Source organism: Bufo bufo, chromosome 4 (assembly GCF_905171765.1).
Source record: "Bufo bufo chromosome 4, aBufBuf1.1, whole genome shotgun sequence".
In the NCBI taxonomy this organism is placed as follows: Eukaryota; Metazoa; Chordata; class Amphibia; order Anura; family Bufonidae; genus Bufo; species Bufo bufo.
In genome coordinates, this window is record NC_053392.1 from 226,610,659 (window position 1) to 226,630,381 (window position 19,723).

The 19,723-nt window shown below is 42.2% G+C and overlaps 1 protein-coding gene across 1 annotated transcript in view; it reads left to right on the plus strand.

Moving 5' to 3' along the window:
- The window catches only part of LOC120997965 (probable cation-transporting ATPase 13A4), a 216,057-nt gene that overhangs the window by 149,557 nt on the left and 46,777 nt on the right, over window positions 1–19,723 (plus strand). The window contains exons 23-25 of the mRNA XM_040428349.1: window positions 4,358–4,467; window positions 7,261–7,357; window positions 10,824–10,896. Coding sequence (XP_040284283.1) covers window positions 4,358–4,467; window positions 7,261–7,357; window positions 10,824–10,896 — 280 coding nt within the window. The remainder of the gene's footprint in view (window positions 1–4,357; window positions 4,468–7,260; window positions 7,358–10,823; window positions 10,897–19,723) is intronic.

Here is a 19,723-nt window from a genome sequence, read left to right on the forward strand (position 1 = left end):
TGGCAGGGGTCATATTCGAATTCGCGATATTTCGCTAATATTTTGTAGAATATTCGGCAAATATTCGCAAATTCGAATATTCGTTATATTCCCAAAAATTTTTACTTGAAAAATCAACAAGGTAATGATCGCGTAATGTGAATTTTTGTCGCTAATTTTTCAATTGCCGAGCAAAAACATGATTCCTCCCTGCTTCTTGCTTGTGAGTCATAGCACTATATCGAATATAAACGTTTTTTCGAATATTCGAAATAGTCTAAAACACGAATATAGAGCAATTTAGCTAATATAGTGCTGTAATCTTTTTTTAATAGTTGAATTTTTTTTCCAATCTGAACCTCAGATGAGAAAAAAATTACAACTATTAGACAAAGAAGATTATAGCACTATATTAGCTAAATTGCTCTATATTAGTTTTTTTTCCGAATATTCGCTATATTGCTATATATTCTTGTTTTAGAATATTACGAATATTCGAAAAATGAATATATTTGTTTTTTCGAATATACGTAATATTCTAAAACAAGAATGTATAGCAATATAGCGAATATTCTCTGCTATGCCATGAAGCCTGATTCTCTACTATGTCTGGGTGCCGGGGCCTAAATATCTGACAATGGCCTGTTCCAGTGGTGGGTGACGTGAAGCCTGATTCTCTGCTATGACATGAAGCCTGATTCTCTGCTATGACTTGAAGCCTGATTCTCTGCTATGACATGAAGCCTGATTCTCTGCTATGGGACCTCTCTCCTCTGTCTGGGTGCCGGGGCCTAAATATCTGACAATGGCCTGTTCCAGTGTTGGGTGACGTGAAGCCTGATTCTCTGCTATGACATGAAGCCTGATTCTCTGCTATGACATGAAGCCTGATTCTCTGCTATGGGACCTCTCTCCTCTGTCTGGGTGCCGGGGCTTAAAAATATCTGACAATGGCCTGTTCCAGTTGTGGGTGACATGAAGCCTGATTCTCTGCTATGGGACCTCTCTCCTCTGTCTGGGTGCTGGGGCCTAAATATCTAAAAATGGCCTGTTCCAGTGGTGGGTGACGTGAAGCCTGATTCTCTGCCATGAGACCTCTCTCCAATTGATATTGGTTAATTTTAATTTATTTTATTTTTATTTTAATTCATTTCCCTATCCACATTTGTTTGCAGGGGATTTACCTACATTTTGCTGCCTTTTGCAGCCCTCTAGCCCTTTCCTGGGCTATTTTATAGCCTTTTTAGTGCCGAAATGTTCGGGTCCCCATTGACTTCAATAGGGTTCGGGTTCGGGGCGAAGTTCGGGTCGAGTTCGGATCCCGAACCCGAACATTTCCGGGAAGTTCGGCCGAACTTCTCGAACCCGAACATCCAGGTGTTCGCTCAACTCTACCAATGAGTCATTGTAGGCCAATGAGTCATTGGCCCACAAGCAAGAAGCAGGGAGGAATCATGTTTTTACTTGGCAATTGAAAAATTTGCATTACGAAAATTTGCAATAAAATTATATTCAAAATTACGAATATATATCACTATATTCTAAATATTTGCAAATTTTCGAAGTACCTATATTCGCAATAAAAATTTGCAATTCGAATATTCGTGATCAACACTATTAGCTACACTAAAGACAGTGATAACCATCAGGTATCTGTCAGTTTTTTTTTGCATAGTTAGCATGTTTAGTGAGCAGTGGTATAACTATAAGAGTTGCATAGGTCCTATTTACCCAAACCAGTGGAACTAAACCTTAAAAAAACTTAAATAACACCAGTGCATTTAATCCATAGTGCACACACAGTTATGTCTACAAGATGCTGTCACAAACAGTTTTGGAGAGATCTTGAAGACAAAGACTGTTTGGTGAGATTTTCAAAACTGGTGTAAAGGAGCTCTAAAAAACTAAAGGTGGAATCTGATTAGTTGCAATGGCCAAGTAAGCCAGTTTTCCTTTTTGCCATTATTGATAAATCTCCCCCTTTGTCTTTCCCCTAGTCTTCCCCCATCTTCGGCTACCTAACGGCTGGGTGAACAGTGAATATGAAGTTCATAAGAGGGGTGGGGCTTAACCAGTTACACTGAAATATTGGAAGATCATCTGCCTGCAGTGCTTTAGAGTCCCTGCCCTTGGTCTCCACTGACACTTTCTCTCTCACTCCCCTGAGATCTATTATTTGCCTCCAAGCCTTGCTCATTTCACTTTAGCCAAATTCATTTCACCTCATTTACCCACTGAGACAGAGCTCAGCATTGCAGAGAAGTAGTGAAGGACCTGCAAGATGGAAGATCAGATAGATTTCTGACAGATGGGAAAGGTTTCTACAAACCATTGTCTGGGTTACATCTGTACATATTTTAGTGGGGAGGTGGATTTATCTTGATATATTTATTATTATGTAGTCTACTATAGCTCCACATGGTGACAAACCAGCTTTCCCAGGATCCATAAAGGCAAATCTGCCTCGCTATGGCATTATTTAGGAGCAGGGAAGGGGATTCATTTTTCATGGTCTGTAATTGTGATAGTTGATGATACAAAAGAAAATAACAAAGACATACAAGGAGATTTTATGTTTTTGTTGGTTGTACAGTTTTGTGTGTTTGGATTCTGGCTTTAGTTTCCCTTTGAGACTGGTTGTACTTCATTAATCTCTTTTCTGATCTCCTTTGATATCTGGAAACCTGTGTATCATAAATCTTGCTCTGCTGCAATTTGGTGCACTGAGATGCTGAAGATTTATAGTTCACAGGCTGCTGAACACCCACAATAGAGATCATTTAAGCGTTTAATGCCACAAGTAGCAGTAGGTCAGAATAAAATCAAAATGGGGATGATGTGAAGAAGAATGCAGACTGGCAGAGATCTGTGTCGAAGAGACTGCTCAGCTGTACAGGAGATTTCACTCCACCCTTATCACTACTTATAGTAACGGTAGTGCACGTGGGGTATCTCCTAGTTAATGTGAGGCTCATATCAAGATTTCCAGACCAAGTAGACTAAAATTGATTGTCCATGCACTGACTGGCACCGCAGAGCAAGTGCATGCCTAGAAATGTACAAAAAGCACAGTGTGGTGGGAAAGCCCTCTCCCTCTTTCAAACACTTTAGGGCTCATGCACACGACCGTATGCCCTCCGAGACATACAGTCCGTGAGCGGGCCATATGTCTCGCAGCAGCATGCATAGTGCGCACGGGAGCGCACAGCATCATAGCATCGGGCCGCCTGCGGGACTACTGCCCTGCACTCATATGATCGTGTGCATGAGCCCTTAGATGGTGTGGTTGCTATTGGGAAGTGGACAACTCCAATCAGAGAAGATGTAGCTGCACGGTAATCACTTTTCATTGTAGAACTGGATTATAGAGGCATACTACCATGAATAGAGCTGAGCTTCTGTGTACGTAAGCTTGCCATGTTAGAAAAGTTGAAATATACATGCTGTCTCCAATATACATATATTTTCTGGGGGGACATAGGTCAAAAGTTATGTCTTGGGGCTTGTGCCACTGATCTTTTAAAACCCAATGAACTTGGCTGCTAGCACAGCATTAATGGGTCACTTAAGAGACCTAGCTAGGCTGATAAAAATGTATGGATGGGTTGCAGTTGGCGAGTGTGAGGGAATGTTCTAGAGCCGAGGCTACAGTTTTTATTCGGAGCCCATGAGCCTTTAGTTAGGCGAGGAGGACAGTGGCTTATCTCCAGTTGGAACAAAGGATTGTCATGTTTAAAAGATTCTTAGCTGATCCTGCTGATACTGTATATCAGCTGATATATGGTATCAGCAGATTTGGCTAACTGTGCATTGCCAGATGTTACCTCTGTAGATTACCAGACTAGCTCTTGCATTAGGTCAGCAGTGACTGGACTCTTATGTGCTGGATAACCATGGACTCAATTAATATGGAACTGACACGTGATTTTTGTCTGCAGACTCGACATTGACTGGAAATTCTATCACTTCATTTGAGTTTAGAAGGCCATATACGGTATCTGTCCATGTGATAAGGTTTTGTCCACTATTCCTGTCTAGCAGTATTGCTGTCAGACAAACATATAGGAAATGGAGATAAAAAAAAAAATATTTCATATTATATCTGTAGATTATCAGACTAGTGTTTGCATTAGACTCTTATGTGCTGGATCACTGGGGACTCATGCACTTTCATGCACTCGTTAACATGAATGTTCAGTATTTTATATATATTTTATCACTTTATTAGAAGATACCTGAAAGGTTGTGCACACATACTGTATACTTAGAAGTCTATGACAACGACTGTAGAACCTTCTTATAAGACGCTCTGTATATGATCTTGAATTTACTAAACTTCTACAATGGATATATTTTGAGGTGCTGTTTTCTATTGTAGGCTTTAAAAGTGGCACATGCTGGTGTATCTCTTTCTGAGCAAGAGGCATCTGTGGCTTCACCGTTCACATCCCAAACAACAAATATTCAATGCATTCCTGAACTTATTAAGTAAGTGATTGCCTCTACTGTGTCATTGGGCATAATTTTCATATTGTTTCCTTAGGCTGGTTTCACATCACCATTCCAATTTCCATTCTTCTGATCTGTTGGAAGAGCAGAAAAAAAAACAGGATCCTTTAAAAAACAAACAAAAAAAACCAGGATCCTGTTGCAACCGTTATGCACATTTTGAATACATTTTAGCCATCTCCATCTGAGATCCGTTTCTTTTAGACGGGAAAAATAAAGTCCTGCATGCAACTGGATCCGTGTTTTTTTTTTTTTTTTACTGGATCCAGTTTTTTTCTGTTCTAATGGATCAGTAGAATGGAAAATGAAACTGTAATGTCAAACCAGCTTTAGGATGCCCATACACATAAGGTTTTCTGATGCTGTTTTAAAGCTAAAATCAGGTGTGGCTTCACAAAGGAGAAGTAGAATCTGCCCTTTCAATTCCTTCTCTCATTTAAAAGGAATATGCTAATAATAAACTTATCCCACTCAGCAGATATCGCTGTTATATCACTTTCCACAAATACTTAATTTATTAAAGCTGCCTTATTCTAATGTTATTAGTCTACCATTTCACCCTGTGGCAAATCTGTTTTGATATTTAGTTGCTGTTGGTTATGTCCTGCCTTGAAGCTGGTAATGTAGGACGCACAAGTGCCATTGGTAAGAACAAGGGGCATGATTAGTGTTACTGATCTTGATTTTATTTCTCAAGGCCATGATGGGACAGAAGGCACATGAAAACTGCAAATGAGATAAATTTGGGGGGTAAAAAACTGTCCAAGGAGGAATGGGAGCTAGAGTAATTGATGAAAATACACTTTAGAGTGGAAAGGAAGTTTGTGGCAGATCTCCTTTAAAGATCCCTTTTATGATCCATACCTGGTTTTAATGTCAAAAACTGCATCAGAAAACCTGATCAAAACCTGAATGTGTATAGGCAACCATATTCTTGGTTTACCCTTCTTTAGTCATATTAAGCATGCAGCAGGTGTTTATGATATTCCCATTGTTCACCTCCAACCATAATACACATATTCATTTTGACAACCGTGGTTCTTTTGCCAGAAATAAATGAAATGACACACCCTGTGAGTACTTATCAGCCATGGTCAAAGTCCTGACCTATAAAAGTATAAAGAATGAACAGTGAAGGACTGCTGGAAAGAATAATCTATAAAACAACAACATTTCTGTTTTTGAAGATCTGCAAAGATGATAAAATCTATCAACATCCACCCATTAAAGGCTATGCACATCTTCGGGGACATTTATTTTGTTTTATGATTGGCTTTTACTAATTTTAGACTAAAAATAATTTTTCAATTGGCCTTTATTAAAAAATATTCAGACTTTTCCAAGAAGCAAGGGTTACAAAATTTGTTTGTTTGTAAGCTATGACTTTCTGCTTTTTTTAAATCCTCTCTTGAAATCCGCTTTTATCGCTGATCTCTTGATCTCATAAACACTTTTGTAACTACTTGCTTTTCCCATGTAATAACAATTCCAGAGCTTCTATTTTTATGACTGTGTGTTGTGCCATTCCTGTTTTATTCATGCTAGAAGTTAATGAATGAATTTCGAACAGAATGCAATAATGGTACAACTGGGTGTTACCGGTTGGGGTGTGTCATGGCACAGTCTGACAATAGCAGTACTGATTGGATAGAGTCAGACTGTGCAGGGACACCCCGTAAATGGTAACACCTATTGGTAACCTTTCTGCAGACTGCTAGCAATTTATTCAGAAATTTCTAGTAGAAATAATAAAGGAATGGTACATCATAGAACCATAAGAATAGATGTTCCAGAATTGTTATTACATGGGGAATGCAAGAGTAATTATTAAAACAGGGACGTCAGGAGGGGTGATAGGTCCTCTTTAAGCCGTATTCTTATCAGTTTAAAAAAATAACTGAGCTATAATAAGTGTTTATTAGTACATGAGAACAGAGATAAGAGCTCTACATGATGAGATTCAACAAACACTGAAAATCACAGCTTGCAAATAGACTGATTGTTTAACCCTTGTATCTTAGAAATGGCTGAGTATTTTTAATAAAGGACAATCATAAAAAATTCCCCCAGAAGGTTTACATAGTATTTAATTAATTTTAAGTATTATAATAGTTATCAAGTTTTAAAAAAAAAATACTGTGAAAGAATACTGAGGTCCACTAATCAGGATCCTAATGTCTTGACCATAGTGGGGAGCTGTTACAAATCTCTCACTCTGAAAGACCTGGCCTATTCTGTATTATACAGACAACTCTTTGATTTCAATGAACAATGTATAATGAATAATTTCCCTTGTAGTGGTGCTGCAGTGAAATTAAAAATGAATTTCTATGTTTCCCCATAGATTATTGGGGTCCCAGCATACTTTGGGATCAGTTTATTGTTAAGGGATCTATTTAGGGCTCTTTCACACTTGCGGCAGGACGAATCCGACATGCTGTTCACCATGTCGGATCCATCCTGCCGCTATTTCGCCGTGCCGCCGGACCGCCGCTCCATCCCCATTGACTATAATGGGGATGGGGGCGGAGCTCCGGCGCAGCACGGCGGTGCACGGCGAATTCCGCCGGACTAAAAAGTCGGACATGAAGGACTTTTTGGTGAACAGCATGTCGGATCCGTCCTGCCGCAAGTGTGAAAGAGCCCTTAACAAGTAGGGATTGCTCATAGCAGAAAACCCATCTAACTTTAATGGCAACTGAGGTTACTGAAGCACGAGGGGATGGGATAACACAATAATCTAACACAGTATGTGCTTCTGTAATTGTATAGGGAAGGTCGGGCTGCTCTGGTCAGTTCTTTTGCTGTCTTCAAATATGTAACTCTGTATGCAATGATACAATTTACTTGTCTGCTCCTGCTCTACTGGGTAAGTCACTCTAAAAAAAATTCTAGTATTATATGTTAGTTTTATAGCCTGTAGTTGAGAAAATATTATTTGGCAAGATATATATTGTGCATTTCAGGGAATGTGTCACCAATTTGTTTCTGCCTCTTAAAACCATATAGCAATGCATATCTTTTTTTTTTTTTTTATTAATCTGTTTTTATTTTCGGGCAATATCTCTGCTTGGAGAGAGGAGATTTATAGGCCATACATGCAACTTTGGAATTCTGGGAAGAAAGGGGTCTCTCACCCAGTTAAACCAGTACTCTCTGCTCTGCACTGATTATGGGCAATTGAAATGGCTATCAGCAGATGAGGTTCTTGCTTATTTAACCCTTTCATGACCAAGGGTCATTGATGCCCTAATGTCCAGGTCAAAATTTACAAATCTGACATGCGTCATTTTATGTGGTAATAGCTTTGGAACATTTTTACTTATCCAAACCATTCTGAGATTGTTTTCTCGTGACATATTGTACTTCATGATAGTCATATATTTGAGTCAATATATCTCACCTTTATTTATGAAAAAATCCAAAATGTACCCAAAATTTTGAAAAATTCACAATTTTCCAAATTTCAATTTCTCTGCTTCTAAAACAGAAAGTCATACCTAATAAAATATTTATTACTTAACATTTCCCATATGTCTACTTTATGTTGGCATCATTTTGGAAATGTCATTTTATTTTTTTAGGACGTTAGAAGGCTTAGAAGTTTAGAAGCAATTCTTAAAATTTTTAAGAAAATTTCCAAAACCCACTTTATAAGGATCAGTTCAGGTCTGAAGTCACTTTGTGGGGCCTACATAGTGGATACCCCCATAAATGACCCCATTGCAGAAACTACACCCCTCAAGTTACTCAAAACTGATTTTACAAACTTTTTTAACCCTTTAGGTGTTCCACAAGAATTAAAGGAAAATGGAGATGAAATTTCTAAATTTCACATTTTTGGCAGATTTTCAATTTTATTGCATTTTTTTATTTAACACATTGAGGGTTAACAGCCAAACAAAACTCAATATTTATTACCCTGATTCCGCGGTTTACAGAAACACCCCACATGTGGTCGTAAACTGCTGTACGGGCACACGGCAGGGCGCAGAAGGAAAGGAATGCCATACGGTTTTTGGAAGGCAGATTTTGCTGGATTGGTTTTCTGAACGCCATATGTTTTTTATTTTTCTGCCGATCGTCTTGTGCAGGGGCTCGTTTTTTGCAGAAAGTGTTGAGGTTTTAATTGGTACCATTTTTGGGTACATAGGATTTTTTGATCATTCATTATTACACTTTATAGGGCAAGGTGACCAAAAAATTGGCTGTTTTGGAACAGCTTTCATTTATTTATTTTTACAGCGTTCATCTGAGGAGTTAGGTCATGTGATAGTTTTATAGAGAAGATCGTTACGGACGTGGCAATACCTAATATGTATACTTTTTCTTATTTATTTAAGTTTTACACAATAATAGCATTTCTGAAACCAAACAAATTATGTTTTAGTGTCTCCATAGTCTGAGAGCCATAGCTTTTATATTTTTTGGGCGATTGTCTTAAATAGGGTATCATGTTTTGCGGGATGAGGTGACGGTTTAATTGGTACTATTTTGGGGGTCATAAGCCTTTTTTATCGCTTGCTGTTGCACTATTTGTGATGTAAGGTGACAAAAATAGCTTTTTTTGGCACAGTTTTTTTTTTTTTTTAATAGTGTTTATCGGACTGGGTCTATCATGTGATATATTTATAGAGACGGTCGTTACGGACGCGGTGACACCTAATATGTGTATTTTATTTTTTCATTTTTTTTATAGGAAAAGGCAATTTCTTTTTTTAATTTACATTTTTATTTATTTATTTATTTTTCATTTTTATTATTTTCACTTTCCTTTTTTATCAAGTCCCTCTTGGATCATGAAGATCCAATGGGGCTGATGGCTGTACTATACTTTGCAATGCTCTTGCATTGCAAAGTATAATACTATTAGATGCCCTGTAGGTGGCAGCACCGGATGCCTTTGCCATGGCAACCGGACGCCTTTGCAAAGCGTCCGGTTGCCATGGCAACCATCGGGCGCTGCTATCAGCGCTGCAGCCCCGATGGTTCAGAGAGGGAGCTCCCTCCCTCTATTAACCCCATGGATGCTGCAACCGCGGCATCTATGGTTACAGCAGAGTGTCAGCATAGAGCTGACACTCGCTGCTGATGGCGGCGGCTCAGGAATGGAGCCGCCGCCATCACACACAGCGGGGGCACAGGATCGGGGGCAGCGCTGGATGGGGGGGGGGGTGTATTGGGGTCAGGCGGCTAACCTTGAGGGTGAGTGAGGCTGGGGCAGGAGGGGCGGGGAGACAGCTTGGGGCGGATCGCATCAGGGAGGGACTATATGAATATGGAACGGGCGGGGGAACTACTGCATCAGGGGCAGGCGCGCACAGGGGGGTGTTGGAGGAGCACAGATCGGGGGGCACAGGAAAGGGGCACAGATTGGGGGCCACAGAGACACTACCTGATTTCAGGCTGTGATCTGCAGAGCGCAGATCAGAGCCTGAAACCGGCATTTTTTCCACTGCCGCGATCCGATTGGTTAGTCTGCACAGACTAACCAATCGGATCGATTGTCGGCAAGGGGCCACTCTGATTGGTCCCTTGCCGACATTACTGAACTGTATGCTGTCCGTGACAGCAGCAGGGCTCGGGCAGAAGCTTTAATCCAAGCGCTTTGCAGCGCTTGGATTAAAGAACTGTCTTGACGTTTATAGACGTGATAGCTGCACGGGGCACGTGCAGCTATCACGTATATATACAGATTGCAGTCGGGAAAGGGTTAATATCCAAGAAATGGATGCATATGAGCCCTTAACAAGCTCTGCCTCTAATACCACCAGATGTAAGGCAGCTATCCTATAAGTCAATGTTCAACCCTTTAAATAGGCCTAGATGCATGACTTGGATATTAGCACCTCATCTGCAGCCAGCTGTTTCAGGGTGATTGCCCCTCATCAGTGCAGAGCGCAGAGTACTGGCTTAACTGGGTAAGAAGTCTAAGTGAGGATTTGGGGGGTACTATCTCTCCTTGGGGAGAGAGTGCCTTAGTCGGTGTGAGGAGACTTATAGGCCATACATGCTCCTCTGGTAGTCTGGGAAGACCCAGTTAAGTCAGTACTCTCTGCTCTGCACTGATGAGGGGCAATCACCCCGAAACAGCTGACTGCAGATAAGGTGCTGGCTTATTTAATATCCAAGTCATGTCTCAAGGCCAATTTAAAGGGTAGAGCATTGACATAGGATAGCTACCTTACATCTGGTGGCATTGGAGGCAAAGCTTGTTAAGAGCTCATTTGCATCCCTTATTTTCGGACAAGATATGTATCCTACATTATTCATTCATACTACCTTGTCAGTTTAGAAACAAATATAGTAATTAAATACTTTTTTTTTTCTTGCAGCAATTGAAAACAGTGGGTCTGTATCAATACCTTCTTCAGGATGTGGGAGTGACAGTGCTGGTCTGTTTGACAAGTATGTTACTTGTATTTTTACTTGTATGCAGGCTTTCATTTATGTATTATGCATTGTGTTTGCATTAATCACTTTTTGTGTAGGATTACAAAAAGGGTGTGCTGAAAACACTGCGGCAGATTTACTAATCTGGTCTAATGTTTAAACTGTGTAAATTTAAAAAGGACCTGTCACCTCTCCTGACATGTCTGTTTTAGTAACTACTTGCTTCCCCCGTATAAAAACAATTCTGGAGCATCTAACCTTGATGAATTATAATTCTTACTTATATTTATTCTAATTATATTCTTATCATCCTTTCCAGAAGTTATGAATGAATTGCCAGCAGTCTGCAATGATGCTCTGTCTGGTTGTTACCAACTGGAGAGGTGTCCCTGCACAGTGTGACACTCGGAGCACTGATTGGATAGTGTCACTGTGCAGAACTCCCCACCTGATGACACCCAGATGGACCTTTGTTGCAGACTGCTGGCAATTCATTACTTCTAGAAGGAATAATAAACATATGGTGCAACGTAGAGTAGATGATCGAGAATTACAAAGGTAGGTGTGTGCGGGGGTGGGTGGGGGATAATTGGAGAGGTTGGAAGTAGTTGATAAAACAGTCAGGAGAGGCTACAGGTCCTCTTTACGCCTTTTTCAGACGGGCGTCCCGGATTTGCTCCAGATGCATCCCGGGTGCATTGCGGAAAACCCATGCGAGTGCGCATGCAATTTCAGTCAGTTTTGACTGCGATTGTGTTGCGTTGTTCAGTTTTTTCCGCGCGAGTGCAATGAATTTTGCATGCGCATGATAAAAAACTGAATGTGGTACCCAGACCCGAACTTCTTCACTGAAGTTCGAGTTTGGGTTCGGTGTTGTGTAGATGTTATTTTCCCTTATAACTTGGTTATAAGGGAAAATAATAGCATTTTTAATGCAGAATGCTTACTAAAATGTTTCTTGATTAACTAACTCACCTCATCCACTTGATCGCGCAGCCAGCATCGTCTTCTTTCTACTTCTTTGAGGACCTGCAAAAGGACCTTTGATGATGTAATCGCGCTCACCACGTGGTGAGGGCGATTACGTCATCAAAGGTCCTTTTGCAGGTCGTCAAAGAAGAAGAAAGAAGACAATGCCGGCTCCGCGATCAAGTAGATGAGGTGAGTAAATATTTTGCATTTTTTAACCCCTCAAGCAACATTTTAGCAAGCATTCTGTATTAAGAATGCTATTATTTTCCTTTATAACCGTGTTATAAGGGAAAATAATACAGTAAATTGACTTTTATCAATTTACTAACATCATCTCCTAGCAACCATGCGTGAAAATCGTATTGCATCCGCACTTGCTTGCGGGTGCTATGCAATTTTTACACAGCCCCATTCATTTCTATGGGGCCTGCGTTGCGTGAAAAACTCAGAATATAGAACATGCTGTGCTTTTCATACAACGCAGAACTGATGCGTGAAAATCACCTGCACAGCCCCATTGAAGTGAATGGGTCCGGATTCAGTGTGTGTGCAATGTGTTCACCTCACGCATTGCACCCGCGCGGAATTCTCACCCGTGTGAAAGGGTCCTTAAACTAGGAAGTCTAATGATATACCAAATGTATCATCAGTTTTCATGGTAAATTTGGTGCATCCTAGGGTTCTAACTGGGTTGGTAGGCAGGAACATTTTTGACTGGGTATTTAGATACAGGATAAGGGTAGTGAACTAATCATTTTGCCTGTTTGGTGCATCCATAGATACATTTACATCATCATTTGATTTGCTATTTTAGTGCTGATATTGTTCCCCAAATTTGGCAAAATTTTATTGCACAGTGCTGCAATTTAAGCCATGCCCCTTTCACTTTCAACTAAACCACACCATCTTGTTAACCAAGGGGCATAACACACATAATAAATGAGGAAAAAAGCATATAAAGTATGCCAGTTTTTTGGCTCAAAGGGCATTTGTCCCATGTTCATATGTGGTCCGCATTGCTGAGTAAATGATATATTAATATATGCAAATGAGCCTCTTGGAGCAATGGGTGCGTTGCCGTTACACCTAGAGGCTCTGCTCTCTTTGCAACTGCAGCACCCTCACTTGATTGGGAGGGCCTGGCAGGTGTGATCACATAAGTATTCAATGGGATATTGCTGTGATAAAGCTGAATGCAGCTTTATCGCAGATAATTTGAGAGACTTTGGTAAAGAAAAGGCATGCAGTATCTGACAATTTTTTTTTTTAATATTATTAATAAAAAAAAAATATGGATTATTGAAAGACACAGCTATCTCTATGAGTGCATATGAGGTTTCTTCTCACAATATTGGCTTGCCAATCCACACTGAGTGTATATACAGTGATGTTTGAGCCAACATGCACTGATGTCATACAGGGTGTCATTATCATTGAACCATTGCACATGTAATCAGGCATGTTCACAAACTGGCAGGAGCTATGGTAAAGTTAGACTGCTTAAACCTTAGTAGGACAAATAAACTGCTTTTTTTCATAGTGCTGCACTTGTTTTAACATTTAGGAGTCAGGCTGCACCCATTTGTTCATAAAGGAAAATAGCTTTATAGAATATGTCAGTGGCTATATTTTATTGGTTGTGTAACTACTGCTTTCCCTTGTTTTAAGATATCTTTTGGGAACCTGTCACCACGAAAATGTAGTGCAATGAGTACAAAAAAGCAAAAATTGAAAAGAATAAATGACAAGCTTTGCTGAATAATTTTCCATAAAACTATATCAGTTTGCTCAACTCATCCTGATTAATAACATACTGCCTGCAGATTATACTGCATTCTAATGGTGGCAGGTTCCCATTAAAGGCAGGTGACCTGTTTGAAGAGACTGCAGCACTCATAGAGCGTTGCCTTCTCTTCACTGTTTACCTCCTCTGCTGTCCCCATTCACTTCAAATGAATAGGAAAGAGCCACTCCATTGAAGTCAATGAGATGGTGAACTTGTAATTACAACTGTGCACCGCTGAAATGGTGAGCGGGTAAACAGTGAAGAGAAAGGAGTGATCGTACCAGTGCTGCAGTCTCTTCAAACAGCTGATAGGTGAGTCAGCCTCCACCGACAAGATATTGATATCAATATAAAAAGTGGACACCCCCTTTAAGGCTACATTCACACGTCCGTGGTGTGTTGCGGACCCGCAAATTGCTGGTCCGCAACACACCAGCCCGTCATCCCCATAGAAATGCCTATTCTTGTCCGCAAGCTGCGGACAAGAATAGGACATGCTCTATCTTTTTGCGGAGCTGCGGACCCAAAATCGGGGCCGCGCTCCGCAATTGCATTTCGTCCCCATAGAGAATGAATGGCTCCGCACCTATTCCGCAAAATTGCGGAAAGGATGCGGACCCATTTTGCGGACGTGTGAATGGAGCCTAAGAGAAGGTCTATGAGCTCATAATGATGGCAGTGACAATACAAAGTATTCTTTGTGCATTTAAACTGCAGTTTGTCATATGATGAAAAGAATTGTTAAAAGAAGCAACAATTTTCAGAGCATTAAATATGCAATCACCTGACTAATGAGGGGCAAGTTACATGGGGCAATTAAAGGGAATGTGTCACGGATGGTGTACAGGAAACAAGACAATACCATATAACTATGTCTCTCTGGATCCACAACTAAGGAACAAAGGGAGACCCCTGCAATAGACCTGCCGCTCTCCCTCACTGCTCAGCCTATGCGAACACCCCAAAGGTGGATGGGCGCATATCCACGTTCCTCGGCTATCTATTACCTGAAGACCCTACAATAGTGAGGGGACACGACCACCGGCTCCCTACACTGACACGGAGGGAGTCAGGGTCACCTGGATCCAGAAAAGAGAAAATCATAAATACATAAACAGCACTTAACTTGCAGACGACTGACGACTGGGAACTGGGAACTGGGAACAGCATGCACACACACTCCAGGAAGTTGTATCAGCCGCACACTACTGCATTATGGGGAGGAATTTAAAGGGCAGCAATCAGTCCGACTGCATGACAGCTGAGATAGACTAACGAGATGAGAAACTAAACCAAAACAAAGAAATTCAAGGAGGAGGATCTGAAAAGCTCCTATGAGCGCTTCTCAGCTGTCTGGCTGTGACAGTACCCCTCCCTCTAGGAGTGGACTCCGGACACTCAGAGCCCACCTTCTCAGGATGGGACCTATGGAAAGCCCTGATGAGACGAGAGGCCTTAATGTCCATCACTGGGACCCACATCCTCTCCTCAGGACCATAACCCTCCCAATGAACGAGGTACTGGAGGGAACCGCGGACAAGACGAGAATCCACAATCCTAGAGACCTGAAATTCAAGATTTCCATCAACCATAATCGGAGGAGGAGGCAAAGGCGAGGGTACAATAGGTTGAACATAAGGTTTCAATAAGGACTTATGAAAAACATTATGGATCTTCCAAGTCTGAGGAAGATCAAGACGGTAGGCAACAGGATTGATGACAGACAGGATCTTGTAAGGCCCAATAAACCTAGGACCCAACTTCCAGGAGGGAACCTTCAATTTGATATTCTTGGTAGACAACCACACCAGATCACCAACATTCAGGTCCGGACCAGGCACACGTCTCTTATCCGCCACACGCTTATATCTCTCACTCATGCTCTTTAGATTATCCTGAATCTTTTGCCAAATAGATGACAAAGACGAGGAGAATCTGTCCTCATCAGGCAAACCAGAAGAGCCCTCTCCGAGAAAGTCCCAAACTGCGGATGAAACCCATATGCACCAAAAAATGGTGACTTATCAGAAGACTCCTGACGACGGTTATTTAAAGCAAACTCAGCAAGGGACAAAAAAGAACACCAATCCTCCTGATTCTCCGCCACAAAACAGCGCAGATATGTCTCCAGATTCTGATTGACGCGCTCTGTCTGGCCATTCGACTGCGGATGGAAAGCAGAAGAGAATGACAACCGAACCCCCAAGCGAGAACAGAAAGCCTTCCAGAATCTGGAAACAAACTGCGTGCCCCTATCAGAGACTATGTCTGAAGGAATCCCATGCAATTTGACAATGTGGTCAATAAATGCCTGCGCCAGCGTCTTAGCATTGGGCAAACCAGGAAAAGGGATAAAATGCACCATTTTGCTAAAACGGTCCACCACCACCAGAATCACAGACTTCCCCGAGGAACGAGGCAAGTCCGTTATGAAGTCCATGGACAGATGTGTCCAAGGACGGGAAGGAATGGGCAAAGGAAGGAGAGGACCTGATGGCCGTGAATGAGGGACCTTGGCACGAGCGCAAGTCTCGCAAGCTGCCACAAAACCCTCAACCGACTTACGAAGCGCAGGCCACCAGAATCTCCGAGCAATGAGATCCAGTGTGGCTCTTGCCCCCGGGTGCCCAGCAAGGACCGTATTGTGGTGTTCTTTAAAAATCTTGTGTCTCAAAGCGAGAGGCACAAACAACCTCCCAGGAGGACAAAGATCAGGAGCTTCTGACTGGGCTGCCTGCACCTCTGCCTCCAATTCAGGAAAAAGAGCAGAGACCACCACACCTTCAGCCAAAATGGGACCCGGGTCTTCAAAATTCCCACCTCCCGGAAAACAACGTGACAGGGCATCTGCCTTCACATTCTTAACCCCAGGGCGGAACGTAACAACAAAATTAAACCTTGAAAAGAACAAAGACCATCTGGCCTGTCTCGGGTTCAGACGCTTGGCTGACTCCAAGTAGGCCAGATTTTTATGGTCAGTAAACACGGTAATAGGGTGTCTGGCTCCCTCTAGCCAATGGCGCCATTCCTCAAAAGCCAACTTGATGGCCAACAATTCCCTATCTCCCACATCATAATTTCTCTCTGCGGAGGAGAGTTTCTTTGAGAAAAAGGCACACGGTTGCCATTTGGCAGGAGAGGAACCCTGAGACAAGACCGCACCCACCCCTACCTCAGAAGCATCAACCTCAACTATGAAGGGTAACGAAATATCAGGTTGTACTAGGATGGGAGCGGAAGCAAAACTCTCCTTGATATTAGAAAAGGCCTTACGCGCCTCTACCGACCAGGAAGAAAAATCTACCCCCTTTCTGGTCATATCAGTGAGTGGTTTAACAACAGAGGAATAATTCAAAATAAATTTCCTGTAATAATTAGCAAAGCCCAAAAAACGCATCAGCGCCTTCTGATTCTCAGGAAGCTCCCACTCAAGCACAGCGCGGACCTTCTCGGGGTCCATGCGAAAACCAGAAGCGGAGACAAGAAACCCCAATTGGATCTCTGGAACCGCAAACACACATTTTTCCAGTTTCGCGTAAAATTTATTCTCCCGCAGGATGAGCAAGACCTGACGTAAGTGTTCCTTATGAGTCTTGAAATCAGGAGAAAAAATCAAAATGTCATCCAAATACACTAATACAAATTTTCCCATTAAATGATAAAAAATGCTGTTGACGAAATGCTGAAAAACGGCTGGGGCATTCATCAAACCAAAAGGCATAACCAAATTCTCAAAATGGCCCTCAGGGGTATTGAAAGCCGTCTTCCATTCGTCTCCTTCTCTGACCCTAACCAGGTTGTATGCCCCTCTTAGGTCTAATTTGGAAAAGACTTTAGCCCCAACAACCTGGTTAAACAGGTCCGGGATCAGAGGAAGCGGATAAGGATCACGAATAGTGATACTGTTCAGCTCCCTGAAATCCAGACAAGGTCTTAAAGAACCATCTTTTTTCTTAACAAAGAAAAAACCAGCGGCAACAGGTGACTTCGAGGGTCGTATGTGTCCTTTTCTCAGACTCTCAGAGATATAAGCACGCATAGCGACCCTCTCAGGTTGGGAGAGATTGTATAAACGAGATTTAGGCAGCTTGGCGCCTGGGATGAGATTAATAGGGCAATCATACTCCCTGTGCGGAGGTAAACCCTGAACTCCACTCTCAGAGAAGACCTCCAAAAATTCAGAGAGGAAAGGTGGTACAGTCTTAGTAGAAACCTCAGAAACAGATGTTATGAGGCAATTCTCTCTGCAAAAGTTACTCCAACCATTTATTTGCCTCGCTTGCCAATCAATGGTGGAGTTATGTTTAGTGAGCCAGGGTAGCCCCAACACTAGAGGAGTAGGCAAACCGCTAAGGACGAAACATGACACATCCTCAACATGAGCATCACTCACAATTAAACGGATATTGTGAACTATGCCCTTTAATGATTTCTGAGAAAGTGGAGCTGAATCAATAGCAAAATCAGGAATATCTTTTCCCAAAGTGCATACCTGGAAACCATGAGTTATTGCAAATTGATTATCAATGAGGTTGACAGCTGCTCCACTATCCACAAAAATCTCACAAAAAATGCTCTTGCTCTCTAGCGCCACCCTAGCAGGCAGGACAAAACGGGAACTACAAGCAAAAGGGAAACCTTCAATTTCCGCCTCAACCCTGCCAATAGTAACAGACGGAACATTTTTAAAAGATTTTTTCCTTTTTGTCTCTTTATTACTCCCAGAAAACTGCCTGAATCTCCTAGAGAGACAAACATTTGCCAGATGATTTATACCTCCACAACAAAAACAAACCCTCCCCTGCGGGCTGAATCTTCTATTGTCAGAGGCAATCAACTCCAGCTGCATGGGCTCCTGCTCAGAAGGGGCTGACAGCGACTGAGACCCCTGTGCACAGAATGAGACCGCTGCACTGTCCCGGGACTGAGTATGACAGGAAGGAGAGATCTCTCCTCTCTCTCTAAGATGCCTGTCAATACGAACAGCCTGAGACATAGCAGAATCCAAGGAGGTAGGTCTTTCATGAAAGGCAAATGCATCTCTCAATCCCTCTGAAAGACCATAGCAAAATTGACTTCGGAGTGCAGCATCATTCCAACCCGTATCTGCTGCCCATCTCCGAAATTCTGAGCAGTATATCTCTGCGGATTGTTTACCCTGGCATAACAGACGTAGTCTAGACTCAGCCAGAGCAATACGATCCGGATCATCATATATCTGACCCAGGGCTAAAAAGAATTCATCCACTGAACGGAGGGGCCGTGCCCCCTCCGGCAGCGAAAAGGCCCAGGACTGAGCGTTACCCCTGAGCAGCGATATAATGATCCCCACCCTCCGTTCTTCATCACCAGAAGAATGGGGAAGAAGGCGAAAATGGAGTTTGCAAGCCTCTCTAAAACGCACAAAATTCTCACTACCCCCGGAGAACGTATCCGGGAGCGAGATCTTAGGCTCAGCACAAACTCCATGAACGCAAGCTGAACCGGTCACTTGAAACTGAGAAAAAGTCTTACGGAGATCAGCTACCTCCAAAGCAAGACCCTGAAAGCGTTCAGCCAAAAGTGAAACCGGATCCATGCTTGAGACGGTTTTTGGCGGCTGATAATGTCACGGATGGTGTACAGGAAACAAGACAATACCATATAACTATGTCTCTCTGGATCCACAACTAAGGAACAAAGGGAGACCCCTGCAATAGACCTGCCGCTCTCCCTCACTGCTCAGCCTATGCGAACACCCCAAAGGTGGATGGGCGCATATCCACGTTCCTCGGCTATCTATTACCTGAAGACCCTACAATAGTGAGGGGACACGACCACCGGCTCCCTACACTGACACGGAGGGAGTCAGGGTCACCTGGATCCAGAAAAGAGAAAATCATAAATACATAAACAGCACTTAACTTGCAGACGACTGACAACTGGGAACTGGGAACAGCATGCATGCACACACACTCCAGGAAGTTGTATCAGCCGCACACTACTGCATTATGGGGAGGAATTTAAAGGGCAGCAATCAGTCCGACTGCATGACAGCTGAGATAGACTAACGAGATGAGAAACTAAACCAAAACAAAGAAATTC